Raw genomic sequence first — 25,307 nt, 5'->3', positions numbered from 1 at the left:
TTCCTCCCTCCTCCCCCGTTTCCCTTCTCTGTAACCTTTCTTCTGGGCCCCTCACCCCTTCCCCACCCCGCCGTCTGCTCGGCGTACACTCGGTCCGTCCTCCTCGTCCTCTTTCCATTTATCTAAATCACACTCACCTCTCTATCTCCCTTTGATTTTTTATTTCCCGTTTCAGTTTTATACCTCTCCCCCTCCTCGTCTCTTCTCTCTCGCTCTCTCTGGGATGAACTTAAATATTCCGGTTTATCGGTCTCATGTTTGAATCGGCCCTCCAGTCATTTCTCCAGCAGAAGTCACAAAGGCGGTCTCACCGGGCCGGACTTAATAATGCAGCTTTTCCTGCAAAAGTTGTTGTTTACGCCGCATGCCGTGGCTCTCTTCTAGCACCGGCCCTCCCTGCAGTATTTAAAACAGTCCAAATGGCTTCAGATATGATGGAGTTCTGTCATGAGTGCTGCTTTCTATTGGAGAGACAGAACCGCTAAAAGGTCCTGCTGTCACTGTGAACATCACAAATGGGCTTTTTTGTTGTTTTTTTTGTCTGAATTGTATCGTTTGTCTCATGTTTTTGCCGTTTTGGGTTTCCTTTTTGTCTCGCTTGTGTTGATTGTCCATTTTTGGTGATTTTTCTTTATGTATTGTTTGTGTCATCTTGTGTGTTTTGTCTCGCTTGTGTTCTTTGTCAATTTTATTTTCTTGTTTTGTTTCTTGCTTTTGCCATTTTGGTCTCATTTGTGTAAATTTTTTTGCCTCATTTTTGTCATTTGTCCATTTTTTTGTCCCTTTCTAACTTTTTGTCTAATTTTTTGTGTGTTTTCAGATTTGTTTCGTGTCTTTTGTCTCATTTTGGTGTCTTGTTTTTGTCATTTTGTGTCTCATTTCTGTAATATTTTGTCTTGTGTTTGTTGTTTTTTTGTCTGACTTTTGTCGAACTTTTTTAGTCCCTTTTTAACTTGTTTCTGTCTATTTTGTCTAAGTTTTTGATTTGTTTCGTGTCATTTGTCTAATTTTTTGTCATTTTGTATCTAATTTTTGTCACATTTTGTCTTGTTTTTGTTGTTTTTTTGTCTTTTTTGTCTGACTTTTGTCGATTTATTTTGAAATTAAATTTATTTTTCTTCAAAAATTTCAATTTGTTCATTATATTGCGTAGAAATGATCCTTAAATGAGCATTTTCAGAATGTAATCATCTTTGTAATATTGTCCTTTTTATTGTTTTTTGTCTGACTTGTCGTTTGTCTCACGTTTTTGTCATTTTGTGTTTCCTTTTTGTCTCTTTGTTTGTCTTTTTTGGCCAGTTTTTGTCATTTCTTGTTTCGTTTGTGTCCATTATTTGTCTAATTTTTTTTGTCTAAATTTTTGTTTTGCTTTGTGTCGTTTGTCTCATTTTTGTCATTTTGCATGTCATTTTTGTAATTTTTTGTCTTGTGTTTTTGTCTTTTTATTGTCAGAATCCACTTTTCTGCACTGAAACAAAGGAAACATTAGGAGTTGTGGTTATTTATGGCTTATTATGCTGTGATTTTACTGGTCACTGGAGGTAAAACTGGGCTGAATGTGGAACTAACCTGAACTAGAATCCGCTGGACACCTCTGTTTCAGCTAAATCCACCAGGTTCATGCTGGTATTTAGTGATCAATCAGCAGACGGATGAATCCAGGGTTATTCCAGATTCCATGTTAGAGGAAGGGGCTTTGTGATGCGTGTTTGCCGGGCAGCAGACACACGTATGTGGAGGTGAGTGTAGTAGCGGGGAGGCAGGGCTAAGCGATGGAGAGAGAGGCAGGGGGAGGGGTTTGTTTATTTCTGTTGTGTTTTTTTTTTTTAATGGTAACTGCGCCTCCTGAGCCCAGAGAGGAAGGAGGAAAAAAACAGAAAAGCAAAGCAGGGAGACGGAGAGAGAGAGAGAGAGAGAGAAGCTAGAGACGGGGGGATACAGATGATGATGATGATGATGATGATGATGGAGGGACGACGGTTTGCAACATGAGCGGCGACCGAGACACCGGAGACGAACGGCGGGATGGACGGACGCACGGACGGGTAGAGGCAGAGCGCGTGTCGGTCCGCCGCTCGTCGCCCAAACAATGAACGTGCTGTGGTCGCTGCCGGCAACGCATCGTCACGGCAACCGGAGCCAGAGGGGTGCGCACTGAGTGAGAATGGAAGGGAGATAGAGGAGGAGGAGGAGGAGGAGGAGGAGATAGAAAGAAAGATGGTGTCTTCTCCCGCTGTGTGGATCTTTCCGTGCTCGTTCTCTGGTCATGTGTGTCTGTGTGTGGTTGATGTGCGTTAGCGGCCGGCTGTCTGACACCATGATCTTCTGTAACCATCTAGGTGAATACAAGAAGGATGAGCTGCTGGAGGCGGCGAGGTGAGTACCACCACTCCTGCATGCTCTTTGTTTTCCTCTCCCTCTCGTCTGTTTACTTTCCTCGTCCATCGCCTCCCTCCGCTTTCTCCTTCTCCTCGTCTCCCCCTTGTTTTTCCTCCACTTCCTCCATCGCATTTTGCTCCTTTCTTGAGTCTTGAATCCGTTGGTTTTCGCTCCTCCTTTTTCCAACTCGGCTCCCACACTTTCTCAGGTGTTTTCGGAGCTCGTGGGCCAGCGACACTCGTGCGTTTTGGAGGCATGTTGTGGTTGCAGGCAGTGCATGTGGGCAGTGTTTGTGCGTTTGTGTGTTTCCGTCTCCTGCATGTGGAAGTGGAATAGCTTTGGTTTGGGATTGTGTGTGGGTGGCTGAGCGCTCGATGCCTCAGCAGCTCCCCCCTTCCCCTCTCTCCCTCTGTCTATCTGTTTCTGTTCCCACACACACACACATGCTCATCAGGAAGCAGCTGGCCTAACGTAGCGCTACCCCGGTGTATTCTGGGGTCAGGAGGCTGTTTGAGTGTGAACTGTGAACCCAGTGTGGCTGTATCGCAGCTGAGCCTTGTCATTTTTCAGAGGGAGATTTTATTCCCAGTCAGATAAACTCCCACACATGCTTATAGGATGCCTTGTTTTTGAAATAGAAAAAGAAAATGATAGAATGGATGACGGAAAAATGTCGATTTCTCACCTTATGTACGTTTTTCAAAGCAAAATCAGATAAAACTGCATTTTCTGAACAAGAAAAATGGACGAAAATGTCAGCAAATGAACAAAAAAGTGGGGATTCTTGTAGTTTATCAGCACAAGAAAGAAAATTTGATGTGTGTATAGTGGTTGTACAGTTTGGTAAAAGCACAGTAAAGCTTTCTGAAACATCCTGTTTGTGGGTGTGTGAGCCATAAATGCAACAAAAGATCAACCTAAATGAAAAAAAGAGAATTAAATTCAAAATATATGAAGGAAAAATGTCGATATCTGTCCTTATGCACCTTTTCCACAGCAGCATCAGATAAAACTGCACAGTTGGAACAAAAATATTACAGAAAAATGAACAAAAATGTCAGCAAATGAACAATAAAAGTGGTGATTCTTGTAGTTTGTCAGCACAAGAAAGAAAACTCGGTGCGTAAATGTGTTTTTTTAGGCGTTGCAAAGCAAATCTGGTTGTACAGTTTGGTGTGCACACATCCTATTTGTGAATGAATGAGCCATAAAATGCAAAAAAAGAGATGAACCTAATTAAAAAAGAAAAGAAAATTATCAATGTATGAAGGAAAAATATCAATAACTGTCCTTATATACCTTTTTCAAAGCAATATCTGACAAAACTGCATTATCTGAACAAAAATGTTGCAGAAAATTGGACAATGGATGCAAAAATATCAGCACCAGGACCATCATAACTGGCTGTTAGTGTGCTAAAGCAGGGCTAGTTGAGGAAATGCTTATAGTAATTTAAAAATATATGTAAACTATTAATAAAAAACAAGCATTAGGGTATGATAAAACCTTCATTCAGGCTTCCATAGGGCTTTATTTTAGCTAAATCCTTATCAGGAAAATTCTTCAGTGGAGTCCTGATTTCTCCAAATTAACACGCAGAGTCGTCTCTCAAGTCAAAGCTAAATTTTTCTTGTGGCAAAGACTCAACATGAACAGAACACAGTCTGACAAAGGTAAGAAACAGCCTAACTTTTACACAGGCACATCTTGGTTTGTGTTATCTCCAGTGTCTCTAGTTTCTTTTCGCAGCGCTTCATGGAAAATCGGTCAAATAAACTCCCACGCATGCTTATAGGATGCTTTATTTTTTATGTATGGACCAGATAGCATCCTCGCTAGGTTGTATAGAAGGATAATAACTGCAGCGTGCACGGTGTGAGAGCAGTGCTGCGTCTCAGTGCGCTGACAGAAAAGATGTAGTTGTTAACGTAGATGACAGCCGGTAATGGGGAGAGAGGCAGATCTGTGCCTCAAAGGCCGTCAGTGAGCCGACAACAGTCTGAGCTGATCTGGAAAATGGTGTTTAGAAGATGCTTTAAATATACACAGCCTCTCTTTAAGTACAGTTCCTTCATGTAAATACAAACATGAGACTAAAACAGGGGTGTCAAACTCATCTTAGTTCAGGGGCCACAATTTGATCTCAAGTACAATCTGACCATATTATCCCAAAAATAACCACAACTCCAAGTGTTTCCTTTGTTTTAGTGCAAAAAAGTACATTCTGAAAATGTTCACATTTAAGGAAATGAGATGCAAAATGACAAAAGTGAGATGCAAAATGAGACAATATGAGACAAATGACAAAAACAAGACAAGAAAGTTACAATGTGACAAAAAATGGACAAATGACAAAAAGAAATGACAAAAACAAGAAACAAAATGACAAAAATGAGATGTGAAATGATAAAATATGAGATAAATGACAAAAACAAGACAAAAAAGAGACAACGCATTAGACAAAAAGTTACAATGTGACAAAAAATGGACAAATGACAAAAAAGAGAGAAGAAATGACAAAAGCAAGAAACAAAATGACAAAAATGAGATGTGAAATGATAAAATATGAGATAAATGACAAAAACAAGACAAAAAAGAGACAACGCATTAGACAAAAAGTTACAATGTGACAAAAAATGGACAAATGACAAAAAAGATAGAAGAAATGACAAAAGCAAGAAACAAAATGACAAAAATGAGATGTGAAATGATAAAATATGAGACAAATGACAAGAACAAGACAAAAAAGAGACAACGCATTAGACAAAAAGTTACAATGTGACAAAAAATGGACAAATGACAAAAAAGAGAGAAGAAATGACAAAAGCAAGAAACAAAATGACAAAAAATAGACTAAAAACACAAACAAGACAAAAAGGAAACACAAAATGACAAAAGCATGAGAGAAGTCAGACAAAAAGACACAAAAAAACAACAAAAAAAGCAAAATATAACAAAAGCAAGACACAAAGTGAAAACAAATGTACAGAAGACACAAGCAAGACTAAAAACGGCACAAAACAACTAATAAAGCGAAAGAAAATGACGAAAATAAGACAAAAAACAAGTTAGACAAGAAGGAAACACAAAAATGACAAACAAAACGACAAAAACTTGAGACAAAGTCAGACAAAAAACAACAAAAACAGACAAAATATTACAAAAACGAGTCACAAAATGACAACAACAATGAACAATCTACTGTTTTACTTCATGATCAAAACAACTTGTCATGGTCTAGAACTTATTTTAATTTTACTAATTTACAATCTGCAGTTAATGTCTTCTCTGTAATTTTTACACTTTGAGGGCCGGATTGGACCCTCTGGAGGACCGCTTTTGGCCCACGGTCTGCATGTTGGACACCCCTGGTCTAAATCTTTTTCCAGGACCTGTTTCTTTGGCTGTTTAACCCGCAGTTATTGATTGTTTTTTTTGGGAAAGCGCAGCATTCTGTGAACTCATATCACCTCATAATGGAGAATATTTCAGAAAGCAGACAGTTTGTTTGCTCTCTGCCAGCTGCAGAGGCCAATATCTGGCTGTTTAGCTGCTAAATGCTCTGCTGTGATCCGCAGCTCGTCGCTAAATTAGTTTTTATCTGCTATTCGGTGCGGAGCAGGTAGTGTACAGTGGGTTTATCAGGCAGTTCCAGTGAAAACAGCCGTCATCTGTGGCTGAAACCGACACTGATTAGAGCAGAGAGACTGAACGAAAACAGCTCTGTGTAACAAAACAATGATCTAAAAGACAATAAGATTATCACTAGGTAGGCAAAGTTAAAATTAATTCACATTTTATGTGGGTTGTATCGTGAGCAACCTCTTCTATTACATGATTTTGCTGTGTTAAATATTGATCAAAGCAAGTTTAGCCAGGTCAGATATAGGTTTATGCAACCACAGACCTGTTTGTCTTGGAGCTTAAGTGATTTATATGGGAATAATAGGAAAAAAGATGTTAGAAACAGGTAAAACCTAAATGCTTGTGTTTTGTTTCACTGGCGAGGAGTCCCAGGTATTTATTCTCACCCCAAACATCATGACTCAAAGCTTGTTAATTACGCAAAACTCACATCATTTAAGGTGTGAATGTCTGTCTGGAGGAGGGATGACTCAAGGTGTGAATCAGTTTCAGGTACGTTGTTGCTGATTACACCTTTCAGCAGAGAAGGATTCGGTTTACCCACAGGATCAAACACATTTAACCAAATCGACCACAGACTGTAAATGAAAAGACGTAAACCTGCATTCTGTCTCACAGCCAGCAGGGGGCGAGCCTCTGAGAATGAAACGGCATAATGTTCTATAAAAGTCTTTGGGAAGTTTCCTCAACCTGCTGCCTCAGCGAACGTTCACTTGACAAGTTTATGGTCTCGATTGTTTGTCTCAAGACTTTTTTAATATGTGTTAATTATTCTGTCAATTATGAACCCTTTCAAATTATAATAGATGCTGTAAAAAGATATATTCTTCAGCAGGGCTTCTTTGTGATTGACCCCTGGTTTGTTACATCTGGTTTCAAAAGACCAAGATTGTAATGTCTTGCTAGTCCCTCCAGGATTTCGTGGCTTTTTTTCAGATTGCTGTGGCTTAAAATGCCTGAATTGTGGCAGTTTTTCAAAAACATTTCAATGCAAGTTGCGATGTTTTGAGCGTATTTGTTGCGATGAAATTGCAGGAGACAGTGACAGTTGCTAAAAAGTTGCATTTCTTTCAGCTTTTCGAACATGTTTCAGCATTTTCATTGACAATATTTATTCCTAAACCTATTCCAACCCATTTCCACAAGCTGGCACACCACGGTGGAAACTAGCAGCAGCCAGATACTGGTTTACCATGAAGTGGTTGGTAGATTTAAGGCACTAAATGATCGTCTGCTATTGAATGAATCATATTTGGACATATCTGTCAGGGGCTTGAAAAGTTAATTTCACACCCTGACACATCACTTAATTAATCTAACTCTAAGTCTGTGGTCTGCTCATTTCAGCCATTCTCCTAATATGTTTGGTGGTAGAAAAGTGTTTGTCAGTCGATGATTTTCATTTGTATTCCACCACAATATTGCACAAGTACAAAACAATTTACCTCTGCTTTGATGAAGAACATCAGGGAGTTGTTTTTCACGGTCTTTAGCAGTAGTTTTTGTTGGTAAATGAGAGACATTAGAATCTGATATGTCTGCATCTTCAAACCATAAACAATGAAGTGAGTTCGGTGACGTACATGCGTTATGTCTAGGACTGCTATGATTGGTGGAACTCATGGGAGGCGGGACAAGATTGCGGAAAAGTTGCGCTGATTGGACAGCATTGCGAAGTTGCACAGAATTCACGGAGATCAGTTGAATTTGCGTTAATTGTTTCGATCGCAACATCGCGACTTCCTGGAGGGACTGTCTTATTGTCAAACTTAAGGTTTCAAAACTTTACCTAACAAACTGATGAGTGATGTCAGCGTCCATCTTTTAAATACAGCCTATGGACCAGTTGTATTTTGGCTGCAGCACCGGTTCCACAGTCATGTCCGGTAGATGGCAATAAAGTTCTTGAATCTTGAATGACAGTTTTTGCTAACTCTTTTCAAATTGAGGCTTCAAGCTTCTGCTGAAATCCAACCAATGTCCATATTGCACTAAAACTGACACGACCAGACAGTGAGCTTTGTATGTTTTTACTGGCTTTGTATACATCTACCAATGGCACCAATGTATCCGACTAGAATCTGGTTCTCACTGGAAATTGAATCTTGGGGTCTGATTCAACATGTCTGGTTGAATTTCGCAAATGAGAATCGAACCAGATCTCTGCCAGTCAGGAAGCACTGAGTGTGGTACATTCTGGTTTTATAAACACGGTGATATTACCAAGCAGAGACGTATCCTAAAGCCGCTGCAGTTGAACTAACTTAAAGGAATAGTTTGATGATAATATCGGTCAGACATTGACAAAAGTCAAACAGTTTTTACTTGTTTTTTTGCTTCTGTCTCTTGACTAGTTTTATATCATGACATCTGTTGAACAGGTGCGCATCCAAACACAAACTTAGAACGCCATGTCCTCCGTCTCCGTTAAATCCTAAAGATGTGGTCTGCATCAGAATGAAGTCTCTCTTGTGTTTGGTAACAGCAGAGCAAAAGAAAGAAAAGGGGATGATACTGATTATTGGATATAAAGACTGAGAGGAAGAAACTGTGGAGAGCTGTGGTAAATAACAGTGAAAGAAGATACAGAGATAAAGGGATCGAGTGCGAGGGATGGGAGATAATAGCATTTGGAATGGAGGAAAACAACAGTGACAAGACTGAGAAGAGATGTAGAGTTCAAACTAGGAGACAGGGAGGATGTGAATGTGTTTTCCTTTTGGCTGGAGAGTGAAAATTACAGAAACAAAGTGAAGGAAAGAGAGGCCCAACCGAAAAACAAAAGTAAAACGAAGAAAGCGAGAAGAGAAAGGGGAACATGGAAGAATAAGACAATAATCCTTTTTTCAACCCACTGACAGCTTCTTCCTCTACGGCTGTCATGGGGATGATGGTTGGATTGGCCGCTGCCTTGGCAACACTTCCTGGTGGCCGTCCAATGCCAGGGCAGCGAGCCTAAGAACCAGGAAACGCCGAAAAACAACACGGACAAAATATTAACTCCTCTGTAGCAAGGCCAAAGGGCTTTCTCTGACAGCTTTTCTTGGTTTGGTTGCAGTCAGGTTCACAGGGAAACACAAACACACACACACACACACACACACACACACACACACACACACACACACACACACACACACACGGCCGTCAATCCATCCTGCAAATATTTTATGTCGGTCTGTTTCTGCAGATGAAATTTCCCAGGCTTTTCCCTTCAGTCTCAAGCTTCTTATCTCATTTTTCCTCATTTTCTTTCCTCCCCACTCTCCCGCTGAGGAACAGTGCTAATCCTCTGTGGTTGTTTTCTATCTCATGTGTGTGTTTGTGTGTGTGTGTGTGCACGTTTGCAGGAGTGGAAACGAGGAGAAGCTAATGGCCTTGCTCACGCCGCTCAACGTCAACTGCCACGCGAGCGACGGCCGTAAGGTAAGACGCACACCAACGCAGCAGCGAACGGAAAGCCGTTAGGGTTCCAAAACCAACCGACTGACCGCGTTTTTCTGTCATTTTTGACCAGGAAAGTGCAACGAATACTGTTACTGGCAGCTGTGGGCCTCGGCTGTATCAAATAATCCACCAGCAGGCATTAGCGGCCCGTCTTCTCTGTCAGTCAGTAAAATGAATAGACAGAGGCACAAACCCTTCAGTGAATAAATTAGTACTTGTGCTGAACAGTAGCAGCGCACAGCAACATGCAAAACATCGTCAGACTCAGGGGCGACTCTTTTACTGTCCCTGAGACCAAACGAAAAAGAATAACGATGCCACATGATACATTTTGAGTGTCAGTTTTTCTCCCTTTTCCAGCTGATTGAGGAACATCAAACAGTGGAGATGCTATCGTGTTTACTTGTGTCTCACTGCAGTTAGTCACATCTCATCATTTCTTCAAATAAATTAGCTTTGCATAGTGGGAGGACAAAAGCTGTAATTTGACACAATTCCTGAAGCTGCTTTGTAGTGAACGCTTTCATGCACAGATCTGAGTGTGGCTTTTATTTTGAAGGAAGAACAGGCTACCCATAGACTTCAAAACAACGTGGATGCGGCCATTGTTTGTGGACTAACGTTTGAGGAGTTGAGTTCCGAATTAGCCCATCACCGTCCTGGTTTTTTGAATTCGTAGGTGACAAGCAAGGGGTGGAGCTCACAAAAGAACACTATACTTGGATATACATGAGGTCCTCGACTTACAGCGGAGTTCTGTCCCTACGGTGTGGCGTAAGTCGATTTTCGCCGTAAGTTGGAACTTCAGTGACAATGTAAACAAAGCCATTTCGTGCTTCAGGATATCGATCAGTTCACACATTTGTACAACTACAGTAATGAAAACAGTCATTAGCTCACACTGAAACACAACTCGGAAGGAAAATACCGGTGAAAAAATAAACTGGAAGTCTGACTTATGCTTGGAAACCATCATGAAGTTAGAGGATGTAGCATAATCCAATGTGGCGGCAAATTTAAACAAAGCCGTCTTGTAGCACCGTTTGACGACTGTACATACAGTATTCATCCGCTCTGCTCGCCAACTAGTTCCACTGAACGAGATTTGATGAAACGCCGTACGTTAAACTGAGGACCGACCCGTAATCAGTTACGAACTAACGGCAAAATGACGTAAGTCGAGGACGATGTAAACCGAGGACCTCCTGTACTTTGGCAACTTGCCAATCACAAGGTACCCATGCCCAAAAGCTTATTCTGCTTTATCCTGTAATTCTTTCTAACTGGGATCATAATTTACAAAAAAAACCTAATGCTGAATTGAAAGAGAAGTAGAGTCATTCTCTCTACAAGACGTCTTCAACCTGCGGCGTTTAGTTGTTATGTCAGAACTGGTTACATGAAGATAGTTGGCGAGCAAAGCGGACAAATATGTCGTCCTGTGGCGCTATCAGACGGCTTTGTTTACGTTCTCTGGTTGTACACCATCTTGGATTGTGCTACATTTGCTAACTTTTTGCACTTCATTACGACTCAAGCGTAACTCAGATTCTTCGGACGCTTCAAAGAAAAGTAAATTCTGAGCATAGTCCTCATTTGGTAAGATAGTGGGTTGATAACACTATATCCTGGGTGCCACCTTGAAACGGTGATGTTTGTATGGATCTTAGATGTGTATTTGTACTGCTTAGCATCAGCAGTCATAGTCATAGACAGTATGTTGTAGTGATAACTTCCATTTTGCCCCAAAATACACTTCCTCGGAGTCTTGACCAAATATATTTTGTGATTTTCAACAAGCATGGATGTAAAACTGCAAATTAGGTTGCAACAAAGGTTAACCGAAGCAAATTATTTTGGCTGAGATGTTTCCGAAGTGAAATTAATGATGAAAATAAGCAACAACCTGCTGGACGCCATGTGGAGCTGAAGCCCTCCAGGAGCTGCACTGACCCGTGAAACAGCTGAGGTCTGAATTACAGGTGATTTAAAGTACAGTCATCCAAAAATACATTTATTCCTGTGATTGTATGGACTTAGTTTAGATCAAAACTTGGACCTGCTCCTCTTCTCCATCCAGACAGAATGAACTAAGAACCGTCCAAGTGTGGGTTCATTTCCAGCGCTGTCATGCACAAAGCCCAGCATACTGAAAGCAGTTTAGTGAACTGGAATGAGTTTCTGTGAGTCACTTGTGTTGGCCACCTCTGTGCTACGAGGAGCGTGTATCCTATTAAACTGTATGTTGTACTGGCTTGAATAATAGCAAGGTTAGCAGAGAGTTTAGCCAAGGTCAGCAAAGGTTGCAGTTAATTCTGCTCTCATTAGTTTGCAGAGGATACAGTCAGACTTCAGGGCTTGAAAAGCGCCTGGCTTGCTAAATGAAATGCCAGGTACGACACAAAAAGTACACTCGCCTGCAGAGAAAAGTGCTGTATTATATCCTGTTAACTTAATAGAAATTATTTTGTGACTACAGCATCCCCGGATGCGTCCGCAGGGAGTCCTGAGCCTCAGTTTGAGCTCCGCTGCGTTACAGCAGCACGTCTGGCTTATGACTGATTAGTCCCTCGGATGAATAACTGGAAGGAAAAACAGACTGCTCTCTAGTTTTGTATTTTCTGGCTGTAGTTGAAGTAGTCCCCGTAGTCCTCCGTGTTGCTGTTTTCCAACCTGACAGAAGCAAATACTGCCGTTGACCCTGTTTTTCTTTGAGAGCAGAGTGAAATTGAAGCTCTGCTTGGCAGTGACGATTGTCCAAACAGGTTTTTGGGTCCCTCTTGAGTTCTCGTGGGCGTCTCTCTTGGGTTTTGCTCTAAAATGTTATTCTTCCCAGAGTGGAAAAAAAACTTGTGAAACTTCCGAAACTAAAAGTCAAACACAAAAACTCAAGCTTTGGTTTTCTCTCAGGGTGAGTTGCCCCACCTTTAAAAACAAGATGCAAAACAACACCTACTCGGCTCGACTCTTCTCGGTTTGTGAGGTTCTCCGTCAGGACGTAGTGCCTGCTTCCAGCTACTATTTTAGTTCCTACTCAGCCAGGACTCCAAGCGAGCTGAGTGGAGCCGATAATGTGACGTCTACAGAGTTTATACCACTGACTGGACAGGGAGTGACGACACACCAGACCTGTACTGTGGGCGAAGGAAGAGGTCGAGACTTTTCTGTCTTTGGTGGCGGACCAAAGAACACAGAGGGAGCTGGACGCTGCGACTTGCAATGAGAAAGTATATCAGGAAGTCTCCAAGTGGATGGCCACCCACGGATACAGCAGGACAATGAAGCAGTGTCGAGAGAAGCTGAAAACTCAGAAGTGACGATCAGTCCATCACAACGGCCGGAGGTGTTGGAAGTGGTTTAGCCAAATGGACGCCGTTTACGGGCACCGACCAGCGAGCAACGGGAGGGAGAGGGGCCTCGACTCCACTGCTGCAATATTGGAGAACATGTTGGAGGCCGGTGAGAGTTTTGTGATTCCACCCACGATAAGGTGGAGCTCAACTGTAATAGAAAACGACCTAAACCAAGTCGAGTCAAGCCAAGTAGGTGCTTGTGGAAAAGCGCCTCCAGAGATCAATTTGGTCGCAGACATTTTTTTTTTTTTTTTACAGGAAACAGATCCCTGTAATTTATTGGTTAGGAAAGCAGATATATTATCCATTGCTATGACAACTGCTGGGATAACCAGGGAGCCACAGAGAACCTTAAACCCTCTGCTCTTGCTAACTTGTCATATAAACGCTACAGCAGCCTTGAGGAGGCTCTTTCCTCTAATTACGGGTGCTTCGGTGTTGTTGATGATGCTCAGCTGCAGCTTGGATCCATCATATCGCTGCCATATCCATAATTGTGAGAGCGCATCCTCTTGCTATTATCTGTGCAGGTGGCTTGGTACCCCGAGGGAAAACTGTGTCATTTGAAATTCTTGGGAGATGCGGGGGACAAACACAAGAGATCATTGAGAGGCGCATAGATTTAATGGGCCATAAGCAGACGAATGCCATCATTCCCAGAATGTATAAATTGTGCTCAAACAGATATTGGAATGACCTCTGAGGCTCAGTCTGTATTTGTAATGCGCTTTAATTGCTCAGACTGGGGGCAGTCATGCACGGTAGATGGAATATATTCACGGCGGTGCAGTTTCATCCTTGTTATGGTCTTAGGGTAATTTAATGGGGCACTGCTAACAGAAATTACAGTGAGTTCTGCTTATAAACTATAGATATTAGACGAAAGTGAGGAGCAACAAAAACGTTTGCACTTGTCATCCTTGTCCTTGTTGGACTGTAGTGCACAAAATAGGTAAATATACACATTTATTACCAAAAAACAGATGCAAATCTTTAATATTTTGACAATAGCTAAAGTAAATAAGTCAGCAAATCTACTCACAGACCTTTAAAAAAATGTTACTTTATCATTAAATTCCAAAAAGTACTGAATAATTCACACACATAAGCAAAAGTTTCCATATTTAATTCATGCAGACGAGCGAAATGAATGTGAAAAATCATTTTAACAGCACTTATTTCTTCTAATAATTGAATAAATTAAACGTGGGCATCTGTCCTCATAAACAAGAGTGAGCATCCCTTCCAGAAAGCAGACAAATGGCTCGGCGGACGCTAACGATAATCACGGGGAAAACAGAGCGAGGCGGAATCCTAATGATTGATAATAATGATGCTTCTCTTAGAATTAACCAAGAGCCACTTCCTCCTCTTTCGGCCTCTTCTCCTTCGTCTCGTTCTCGGTTTCGGTTTAATTGGAAGCGGCACAAGGCGCTCCGTCTCTCCCTCCTCGGCATCGCTGAACCTCTCTCATAAACAAACTCTGAGCGTAAATGTTGATTACAGATGAAGAATTAAAAGGGCTCTGCTTGTATACAATGTACAAGAGCCTTTGTGAGCTAAAGTATGTGGACGGTGTGTGTTCAGGTAGGACTGGAGGAACTCATTTAGACTCTTTAACCAGCCGTCAGTATGTTTGATTAAACAGGCTTCATTTAATGCTCTGGAGCCGGCTCAACATCAGGTCAAAGCTTATCTCACTACCAAATAGTGAACCAGACCAGTGAAATCGCAGCATAATAACCTATAAATAACCACAACTCCTAATCTTTTCCTTTGTTTTAGTGCAAAAAAGTGCATTCTGAAAATTTTCACGTTTACGGAATTCTCATTTTTTAAAAACATCGTACACAAACTGACATTTCTTAAGAAAAATAAATTAATTTCAGCAACATTCAGCCTCAGTTTATCATTTCCACATTACAACTTCCAGATCACAGTGTCTACAAAGGAACACAACATTTAGTCACCTGGAACTGAACATTATAATATTTTACTGTATGATCAAAATGACAAAAGTCAGACAAGAAACAAAAACAAGAAGGAATATTACAAAAGTGAGATGCAAAATAATAAAAATGAGACACGAAACATTGTAACAAAATGACAAAAATTAGACAAACGATGCGATACAAAACAAATGAGAAAAAAAATTGTACAAAAAAAGTTACAAAGCAACTAAAAAATGCACAAACGACAAAAACAAGACAAAAAATGACAAAAGCGAGAAACAAAATGAAAAAAGTAGACAAACGACGCAAAACAATATAACATAAAAATCAACACAAAAGACAAGTACAGGCAAAAAACAAAAAATACACAAAACAGCGAATTAAGCGAAACAGAAAATGACAAAAATGAGAAATAAAACTGCTGAAATGTGAGACAAACGACAAAAGTCAAACAAAAACCAACAAAAACAAGACAAAATATTACAAAAATGAGAAACAAAATGACAAAAAATAAATGTAGTATTTTACTTTATGATCCAAACAACTTGTCATGGTCTAGAAATAATTTTAAATTTATAGTTTTACTAATTTACAGTCTGCAGTTAATGTCTTCTCTGTGATTTTTACACTTTGAGGACCGGATTGGACCCTCTGGAGGACCACTTTTGGACCACGGGCCTCATGTTGGACACCCCTGGTTTACACACTGACACCCACACAGCTGCATTTGACACGATCCCCCCTCAGCTATAAAAGTTTTGCCCAAATGTACCTCAGAAGGGACAATTAGAATAAATAAAATCAGCCCAGTGTCGGAGAAACAGAAGCGGTCGGCTGCAGATGAGGACGAGCTGGAACAGAAAGAAGAAAAAATAAAAAACAAGCAGCGTTGGTCGTGTGGGCACGCTGCTGCAGCTTTGGTGTACGCACTACAAAGCTGGATCTGCAATTACTGCAAGAAAGAAGAAGAGAAAACACAACCGATTTGTTTCAGCAACTTATAAACGAGCGCATCACAGAATATGCAAAGTGAAAGGAAACGGAAAGCGCTGCAGTACGCGACTTATTTACTCTTTTAGTTTATTTCCTCAAGGTACAGTAGAAGAGAATATGTCTTTATTGTCCACCGGGGCGGAAATTTTTCTAAAAATCCTCCTTCCAGAGATATGCACTTTGATACAAGAGGACTAGAGCACATATTTTACTGTAAAAGAAGCAAAACAATCAAAAGATTTGCATTTTTTTTTACAATTCTATGTCAAATAAATGATACTCGGACTCCGAGCCCATGATTTACTACATAATGCACAGTGCAAATAATTAAAAAATATTGACTTAAAGAATAGATTTTGTGCAGGGGTGCATTTAAAACATAATGAATCATTAGTAAATGTGACAATTAAACAATTAATATTGATTTTAGCTGCGTTCGGATATCCACATGCTTTTTGATCCGGCCTTATTCTCGTCTGTTTTTACCTCCACAGCTCCAATCTGGAGCTTCTTGTTCTTTTCACCCTGCTCTATAACACAGCCGCCTCTGTGTGTGTGTATATGTGTGTGTGTGTGTCTGTGTGTGTGTGTGTGTGTGTGTGTGTACGTGCACACACTCAGATGATTGAGGACCCATCAGAGTGGGATATTATTAACACAGCTGAGTGGAGAGTGTTATCAAGCCGCCTCTATTGAAACCTACCTCTTACTCCCATACACACACACACACACACACACACACACACACACACACACACACACACACACACACACACACACACACACACACACACACACACACACACTCGCACACTCGTACACACACTGGTGTCTTCCTATCTGTGTGAAGACTCTCTCTGACAGTGCATTCCTTTGCTCTCTATCCTTCCCGTCAACCATCACAGCTCGTATCCGACTTTGACCCAAACCCTAAACCAGGACAGTCAGACTCATGCTAGTCCAGGTTCCACATTCAGCCCAGTTTGATCTCCGGTGACCAGTAAAATCACAGCATAATAATCTATAAATAACCACAACTCCACATGTTTCCTTTGTTTTAGTGCAAAAAAGTCCATTCTGAAAATGTTCACGTTTAAGGAATTTATTTATTTTTTATTTACCAAACATTATGAACAACCTGAAATTTCTTTGTTTTTGTTGTTTTTTTTTTCTTTTTTTTTGTCTGACTTTTACCGTTTTTCTTACGCTTTTGTCATTTTTTTGTATCATGTGTGTCCATTTTTTTGTCGCTTTGTAACTTTTTTGTCAAATTTTTTGCCATTTTTTTGTGTTGTGTAATTTTTTTGTAATTTTGTGTCTCATTTTTGTAATATTTTGCAGTTTTTAATCTTTTGTCTGTCTTTTGTTGTTTTTCACATATTTTGTGGTTTTGTGTTTTTTGCCTTGCTTGTGTTTTTTCTCATTTTTGTGTTTTCTGTGTTGTTTTTGTCGTTTTGTTTCACGCTTTTGCCATTTTTTGTCCCGTTTGTGACTTTTTTGTCAAATTTTTTGACACTTTTTTTTGTTTTGTGTTGTTTGTCTAATTTTTTGGTCATTTTGTGTCTCATTTTTGTACTATTTTGTCTTGTTTTTGCTGTTTTCTGTCTAAAGTGCAAAACGACATCATTCAGTTCCAGATAACTAAATGTTGTGTTCCTTTGTAGACACACTGTGATCTGGAAAAACTGAGGATGAATGTTGCTAGAATTGAATTTATTTTTCTTCAGAAATTTCAAGTTGTTCATAATGTAGAGATAAATTCTTAAATGTGAGCACGTAACCATAGTTTTTGCACTAAAAAAGGAAAAAATTGGGAGTTGTGGTTATTTATAGGTTTTTATTCTGTGGTTTTACTGGTCACTGGAGATCAATTTGGGCTGAATGTGGAACCTGAACTAAGATGAGTTTATAATTCTAGATCACTGATAAACTCAGAGGAAAGACTCCTACAAACAGCTGGAAACTACAAACTGAATTTACATTACATTAATTATTGGTAAACATCCCTAATCTGAGTTGTTAGTGTCTCCTTTTGTAGCAGTAAAGTTACATTTTTATGGAAAATATCAGTTTATTATAAAGAAGATGTCTGTCTTTTGTCCTTTGTGAGGGTTTTGGACAAATATCGGTGCTAAAAATAAAAAAAAATCTTCACACAACCCAAAGATTTGTCGCTTCTTGCTGTTAATGAGACTGGATTTAGTTCAGAAACGGATTCAGAAACATTTCTAGGATTGACCTTGGAGGATTGCTGTTGTGACTTTTATGGGAAACTGACCAACATCCTAATTCAGATGTGAGGCCGATGCATTCAGAGGAACAAACAGGAAAGGGGTTTCAGTTTGTTTTTTGTTTTTTTTTACACATTTTGTTCTTTCTTATACTTTAGCTGCCGGGACAGCCAGCAGTCGTCTTGTTAATTCAGTTTTCTCTTTGATTTTCGTTGCAAGTTTCAGATTCTACCGCGGTTCGCCTGTTGTGAAATGTGGGTTTGTTTTTGTGCGTGTGTGTTTGGGAATATTTTGAATTTTGGATATACATCTTAGCGGCTCGAATCATCACCCACTCCTGTCCTCGTTGGCACGAACATCAAAGAAGCAGACAACCGAAGAGCAAGACCAAGATTCAGACTCACGGGGAGAGGGGAAAGAGAACACAGGAGGCTTCCACTGAAGGCTGCTTTAAATGTTGATTATGAGAGTTTGTCCTGCTGGGCGCATCACGCTGACTGACGGCGTTTATCGTCCCCGTCTGATGAAAAGCTTCAGAAGGGAACTTTTCAGGAACGGAACAATGGATGGTACACCAGCTCTGTGTTTGAAATGTAGTTTTTAAAGACTAATAGGTCCCACAGTATTTTCTACCATTTGAACACCGTGCTACGTTTCAGTTTGTCTTTGCTGTTAGACGTAGTGTTTGCCGAGAATGCCCCAAAGCAAAACGTAGTGGGATCGTTAGTCATCAAACGAGTCGAAAATATATCCAATTACAAAAGGTGTGCCAATTTATAACACACAAAAATGACTCATTATCATAAAAAGAGACAAACTGACCACAAACAGACTGATAATGACCAAAAATGACCACAGAGAGACACAAACTGACAAAGAAACACAAAATGACTCAATGAGACACATAGTTATCATGAGAAACAATGAAATAACAAGAAACACAAAAAATGAAGACAAAAAGTTCCAGACTGACCACAAAAAAACTAGTCACAAATGACCACAAAATGCACAAAATGACTGCAAAAAGACCTAAAATGCCCACAAAACAGTCTGAAAATGACCGACAAAGAAATGAAATGAGCACAAAAATGCATAAAATGACTCATTGAGGCAGATAATTATCATGTAAAGACACAAAATGACAACTAAAAAGTGCAAAATGACCACAAAAATGCACAAAATGACTGCAAAAAGACCTTAAATGCCCACAAAACAGTCTGAAAATGACCAACAAAGAAACTAAATGAGCACAAAAATGCATAAAATGACTCATTCAGACAGATAATTATCATGTAAAGACACAAAATGACAACTAAAAAGTGCAAAATGACCACAAAAATGTAAAAAATGACAACAAGAAGACCTTAAATGCCCACAAAACAGTGTGAAAATGTCCCCAAAAATCCCAAAATGAGCACAAAGACAAACAAAACAACCATTAAAAAGTCACAACATGACGACAAAAACGCACAAAATGACAATAAATGACACAAAATGACCACAGAAAAACACAAAATGACAACAAAAAGACCTTAAATGCCCACAAAACAATCTGAAAATGACAAAGAAACAAAATGAGCACAAAAAAGCATAAAATGACTCATTGAGGCAGATGATTATCATGTAAAGACACAAAATGACGACTAAAAAGTGCAATATGACCACAAAAATTGTCTTACTTTTGTCATTTTGTGTCTCATTTTTTTGTCTATTTATTGTCATTTTGTTTCTTTTTTTACCATTTTTTATCTCGTTTGTGTCCGTTTTTTGTCGCTTGTAACTTTTTTTGTTTTGTTTCGTGTGATTTGTCTTATTTTTGTCATTTTGTGTCTCATTTTTGTAATATTTTGCCCTTTTTTTGTCAGAATGTACTTTTTTTGCACTAAAACAAAGGGAAGCATTCGGAGTTGTGGTTATTTCTAGGTTTTTATTCTGTGATTTTACTGGTCCAGTCCACTGGAGATTGAATTTGACTGAATGTGGAACCTGAACTAAGATGAATTTGACACTCACGTTTATAATAATTAGCATGACAGTGGTGTTATAGGAGGAAGTTACATGTGCTGTCTGTGGAAATGAAACGTCGGCTGAATGAGTTTCCTTTCATCCCACCGCTGACGTGTCTGTATTGAAAAATGTGCCGACTTGCCTGGGAACCCTCCTCCGATATTAAGCCCTCATTTGTCGGCTCCTCTGGGATCCTGATGAGTCTGCAGATCAGAGTGGAGGCCGCCGTGGCTCTCGTCTCGCAGGAAGTTTGCTCATGTTTACAAATCCAGGCGAACATGTGCAAGGTCACAGGAATGACTGTGAATTCTGCCGGACAGATTTCTCCCTGTCGGTGTGTTTGTGAGTGTAACCTGATGCTGGAGAGAGATTACACTTCTGTTCCTCTGAAATAGAAAAAAAACCCACCCTGGATCATTTGTTAACTGCTCGTAAGACAAATAGGGTAGAAAAGGTTTCAATATGCTTTTGTCAGTGACAAATTTAATCTCTCGCTTTCATGCAACCCTGTGGTGTGTTGTTGTTATCCGAGGAAGACGTATGCAGGGAGTTTATCCAGAAGTGAAGCGGTCGAACAAGTGTGTGCATTGGTTTAAACTTTGAAATATCACTTTTTAACCTTAAGAAAGTCCATCCATCCATCATCTACACACTGCTTAACCCTTTAAAGGTCACTCATTGAAATACTTTGAAGATTTCAGCCCTGGTGTGTTTTTGGAGGACAGAAGACTTTTTTACCGCAAACCTCTGAGACGCGTTAAGATATAATCGTCGGTGGTATTGATTAACTTCCTGTTTCCTCAAACAACACTTGACAGTAGATGCCTAGAAAATCTGTCTGTCTGAGATAGAAAGTGAGAAGGACGCTTTCTGTTGAGCTTTCCTCAAGTTCCTGTTTTTGAGCTGCAGAGCTTTAAACTTTCCACGGAGCTCCTCAGAAAAGTGTTTGTGGCTGGGAGGCAGAGCAGACAGACAGGTGATGGCTGAGATATGGGCGTGCACGGAGAGCATGAGATGAGAAGACGAGCTGCAGGTTATTTATCTTCCAAGATGCTGGCTGGGCTGAGCTGTCAGCGGCTTACAGCGTGTGAGAGAGTGTCAGTCAGACGAACGGCGCACAGATTTGCTAATATGTTTATTGATCCGGCCATCTGACGCTACTCATCCTGTTAGAGGGTCCATCTACTGATGTGCAGCTCTGACATGAGCACTGAGTCTGCAGAAATCCAGCCAGATGCCACATGAAGGGATGTCGGACTGTTTTTGAAGTCGAGTTTTTGCTGCTTTATTTAAAAAAAGATTAACTTTCCTGGAGATGTGATCACTGATAGCAGCTCACAATCAATAAGAATAAGTCTTTTAGAGTGACTACATAAGGAAACCTGTAATGAACTCTGAGGACCACATGTATGCTTCATCTACCCAGACTTATCAGTATCTGGGTTTCCATTACAGTTTTTCGCAAAATAAAAGCGATATTTCTAAAATTCCGACAAAGTATATTTGCGCTTTGAACGTGTTTCCATTGAAGGTTGTTCTGGGCAGAAGCATCGTAACTCTCGTAAAATATCATCCCGCGAGATTTCACTGCAGGAAGATGGACGCCCAAAACCTGTTTCTATCTCCTTCTAACACTCTGCATTCCTCTGCTGTTTGCTGTCTAGTATGGCAGTGATGTTTTTCTCAAGAATAATGGTAAGAAAAGTCTCGGTCTCCTCTTCTGTCCACACGTACCGCGCCATGTTTACTCAGAGAGAACTGGTCACGTGACCAGGTACGTCACGTCCGGTGACGTATAATTGCGGAAAAAGTGTTTCCATTACGCTTTTGCGATATTTTTCAATATCGAAAGATCTGAAAAACCACCTCATGAGAGGGTATAAACGTTTTAGTGATATTTTAGTCCTTTTTCTAAATTCAGGTGTTTCCATTACCAGTTTTTTATTGCGCTATTTACATTTTGCGCATATCTAAGGGTAATGGAAACGCAGCTTGTTATGAATATTCTTTCAAGAGAGTAATTTAACCCTTTAAGCTTCAGTGTACCGCCGGCGGTACACCTACTAATTTGCATAGGAATTTCAAGAATGTCCGACGGGTGCAAACGCGATTATACAAACACTATACACCGATGGAAAGCTTAGATTCTCATGAATCCGCCGGTATAAACCACTTTCAGATGCGATTACCACAGCGGGTGAGAAAAACACATTTGTCCGACAAAAACAAATATTCATCCATCCGTTCTCTATACACGGCTTCAAAGCACACAGCGCGACTCACATTTCCGGGTTTATTATTACACACAAAAAAAAAGATTCCACAAAAAACGGCCATAATCCAACCTTTTACATCAGATGACACAAGCCAGTAAACTATTTTGTCCAAAACATGTCCTGAAGTCGGTATAAAATCCCCGAATCGGTCGTTTTCAAGGAAATGCACCTCCCGATGCACGTCCAATATTCCCCATATTTTTCGTAATTTTTTTTATTTAAAAATAGAATATTAGCGATTTTTTGTACTGAAAACGGCTGGAATTGACTGAAGCTTAAAGGGTTAATGGGACCAACTCAGCGCTATAAAATCCAAAAGAAGCAATTGCTACCTACAGAAATCAGAGAGTTTATAGTTTTTAAGATAAATTGGCATATTTGGCTCTTCATGTTCCCAGGCGGTTCATCTAAAGACATCATCTGGTTGAATTATGAAATTCTGCCCCGAGCAACAACCCAGGAGTCCGTTTAAGTTTTAGTTTAATATATTCAGTCCCTCCAGGATTTCAGGGACTTTTTTCCAGATTGTTGCGGCCCTAAAATGCATGAATTCATTGCAGCTTTTCTAAAAAGTTGCAATGTTTGAAGTGTATTTGTTGCGATGAAATTGCGGGAGACAGTGACAGTTGCAAAAAAGTTGCATTTTTTTCAGCTTTTCGAATGTGTCAACATTTTAATTGAGAATATTTCTTCCTAAACTCAATCTTTTAACACGCTTCTACTAGGGGTGTCCAATAAGATTGAACCATGATATTATTGGCCTGATATTGGCATAAAAATGTAATATCGGTCAATATCGTTGTCATTTTTTCCCCCATCATGAAAACTGATAAAATAACGCCTGGATTTTGCCGGCATTTACCGACTCACAGAGGGAGGGAGAGTGTGAACTGTTGTTTGAGTCAATTAAAAAAAAAAAGCATAAACATTCTTCAACTTCAGTTGAAGTAGTTTTCTTATTTTGCTCAGACAATGTTTCCATCTGAAAGCCTTGTTGCATTTGAGAATGCATCCAATGGGGCATCACAGTAAAATCAGGCAGGATGTGTTAATTCCACCACAGGAGATATGTGACGTTACCTAAAATTAGTTAAATAGCCCGCAGATGTTGGTATCGGCTGATATCGGATTTAGACATATCGGACAATATCGGCATATCTGTTATCGGCAAAAAAAGCTGATATCAGACATCCCTAGTTCCAACCTATTTACACAACCTGGAACACCACAGTGGGAAATTCGCAGCAGCCAGACACTGGTTTAACATGAAGTGGTTGGTGGATTTAAGGCACTAAATGATCATTTACTATTGAATGGATCATATTTAGACATATCTGTCAGTGGCTTAAAAAGTTAATTTCACATCCTGCAACACACATGTTCACACACACGCTCACGGCTTGTCACTTCAGTTAATTAATCTAACTTCCCTTCTTTCTTTCTGCATCAGATGAGGATGCAGCCGGTGGATTTGTCTGGTCTGTGGTCCGCTCCTTTCAGACGTTCTGATATATTTGGCGGTAGAAAAGTGTTTGTCAATCGATGATTTTCATTTGTATTCCACCACAAGGTTGCACCGTTTTGTGAAGAACGTCAGGGAATTGTTTTTCATGGACTTTATCAGTAGTTTAGTAGCATTACGTTAGCACTGGAGGCTGCTATGATTGGTGAAACTCACAGGAGGCGGGACAAAATTGCAGAAAAGTTGCGGTGATTGGACAAAATTGCAAGTTTGCACAGAATTCATGGAGATTGGTTGAATTTGCATTAACTTTTTCAGACCTATTTTAGTCTGTAGTGTGAAGCCAAGACAGCCCCATCCCTCTGAACCAGTAAATAAAACCCGACTTTTGTCTTAGAGCTGTTCATTCATTATGAAGTTCGTTATTATATCCATCCATCCCATTGTCAGCAACACGCTGCAAAATCCAACAAATAGATAAATATGTGTGTCAGCTCCACAGGATGCTTTCTGATTTTCTGTCACATGCTGATTGATTATGAATCATCTCCGCATCGGTGACAGCTTTTCATCACTTGCCTCACGGTGGATTTTGTCAAACATATTGGCTGTCGTATCAGCGACGGACGGATTCATTTACTGATCGATGCACAAACCGGAGCTCCAGGCCGGGTCTGCAGTAAAAGAAATGTCACCGTAGAGTCAATCAATCTCGGATTGAAATCGAACTGTTTCGGTAGTTCCTTTGTTTTGGTGCCGTTTTAAGCTAAACAGGAAGTGTTAGGACTGTGCTGCCGCAGCGTGGGTCGGGGGGGGTGAGTGGAGAGCAGCAGGTCTGGAACCTGCAGGGCAAACTTAAGGAAGAAGATCAGAGCTGCACACAAACGCACAAACATTCAAACGACACCGAGCAAAACGGTCCAAACGCAGCCGCTCACCCTCCCAGATAGATCAGGTCTCATTGCCATGGCAACTGCTGACAGCTAGCAGTCACCGTTGTCATGGGAACAGCTTGACAGGCTCGTAAAGGGAAAGAGGAAGAAAGAGAGAGAGGATGTAAGAGAGGTTAAGGAAAAAATGGAAACAAAGAGGGAACTAACAGCAGAAGACTGCACAGGCTGAGATGTGCTGGGAAAAATGGCGTTTTAGCGTTTTTTATGACATGATTTCTACACAGTATTTGAGATTACTGCCAAAAAAGCAAAATATAGTAAATTTCATATTGAATTTGCAGCTGCAGTTCAGATGCTCGGTGTTCGTGCTGAGAGGAGGAAAGTTTAAAATGCTGCCAAAGGAAGTCAGAAAGGAAGATTAGTGTTTTCTTCCTCGGCTGGAACACGTCCTTTGCTTCTCTCCTCGCCTCCTTCATTTTCCTCCCGTGTTTTCCTCCTTCATCTCCTCCCCTCCTCCTCTCCCGACTCCAGTCCACCTCACAGAAAAGCTTTTAGATGATTAAAACACAACAGAGTGGTGGGTTTTTCTATTGTTGTTGTTCACCGTCAGTCTGCCACTCTAAGGCTCGATTGCATTGAAATATAGTGTACCAGGTCCTTCACTGTCAG

General features: G+C 40.3%; 1 protein-coding gene across 2 annotated transcripts in view; it reads left to right on the top strand.

Moving 5' to 3' along the window:
* tnksa (tankyrase, TRF1-interacting ankyrin-related ADP-ribose polymerase a) overlaps nucleotides 1-25,307 on the top strand; it is a 156,148-nt gene that overhangs the window by 52,603 nt on the left and 78,238 nt on the right. For both annotated transcript variants that reach the window (XM_051938102.1, XM_051938103.1), the window contains 2 exons: nucleotides 2,340-2,376; nucleotides 9,375-9,450. In XM_051938102.1, coding sequence (XP_051794062.1) covers nucleotides 2,340-2,376; nucleotides 9,375-9,450 — 113 coding nt within the window. The remainder of the gene's footprint in view (nucleotides 1-2,339; nucleotides 2,377-9,374; nucleotides 9,451-25,307) is intronic.

The sequence above is a fragment of the Acanthochromis polyacanthus genome, chromosome 18, assembly GCF_021347895.1.
Source record: "Acanthochromis polyacanthus isolate Apoly-LR-REF ecotype Palm Island chromosome 18, KAUST_Apoly_ChrSc, whole genome shotgun sequence".
Lineage (NCBI taxonomy): Eukaryota > Metazoa > Chordata > Actinopteri > Pomacentridae > Acanthochromis > Acanthochromis polyacanthus.
Note: the sequence above shows the minus strand (reverse complement) of the source record. Positions and strands in the feature narration are given on the sequence as shown.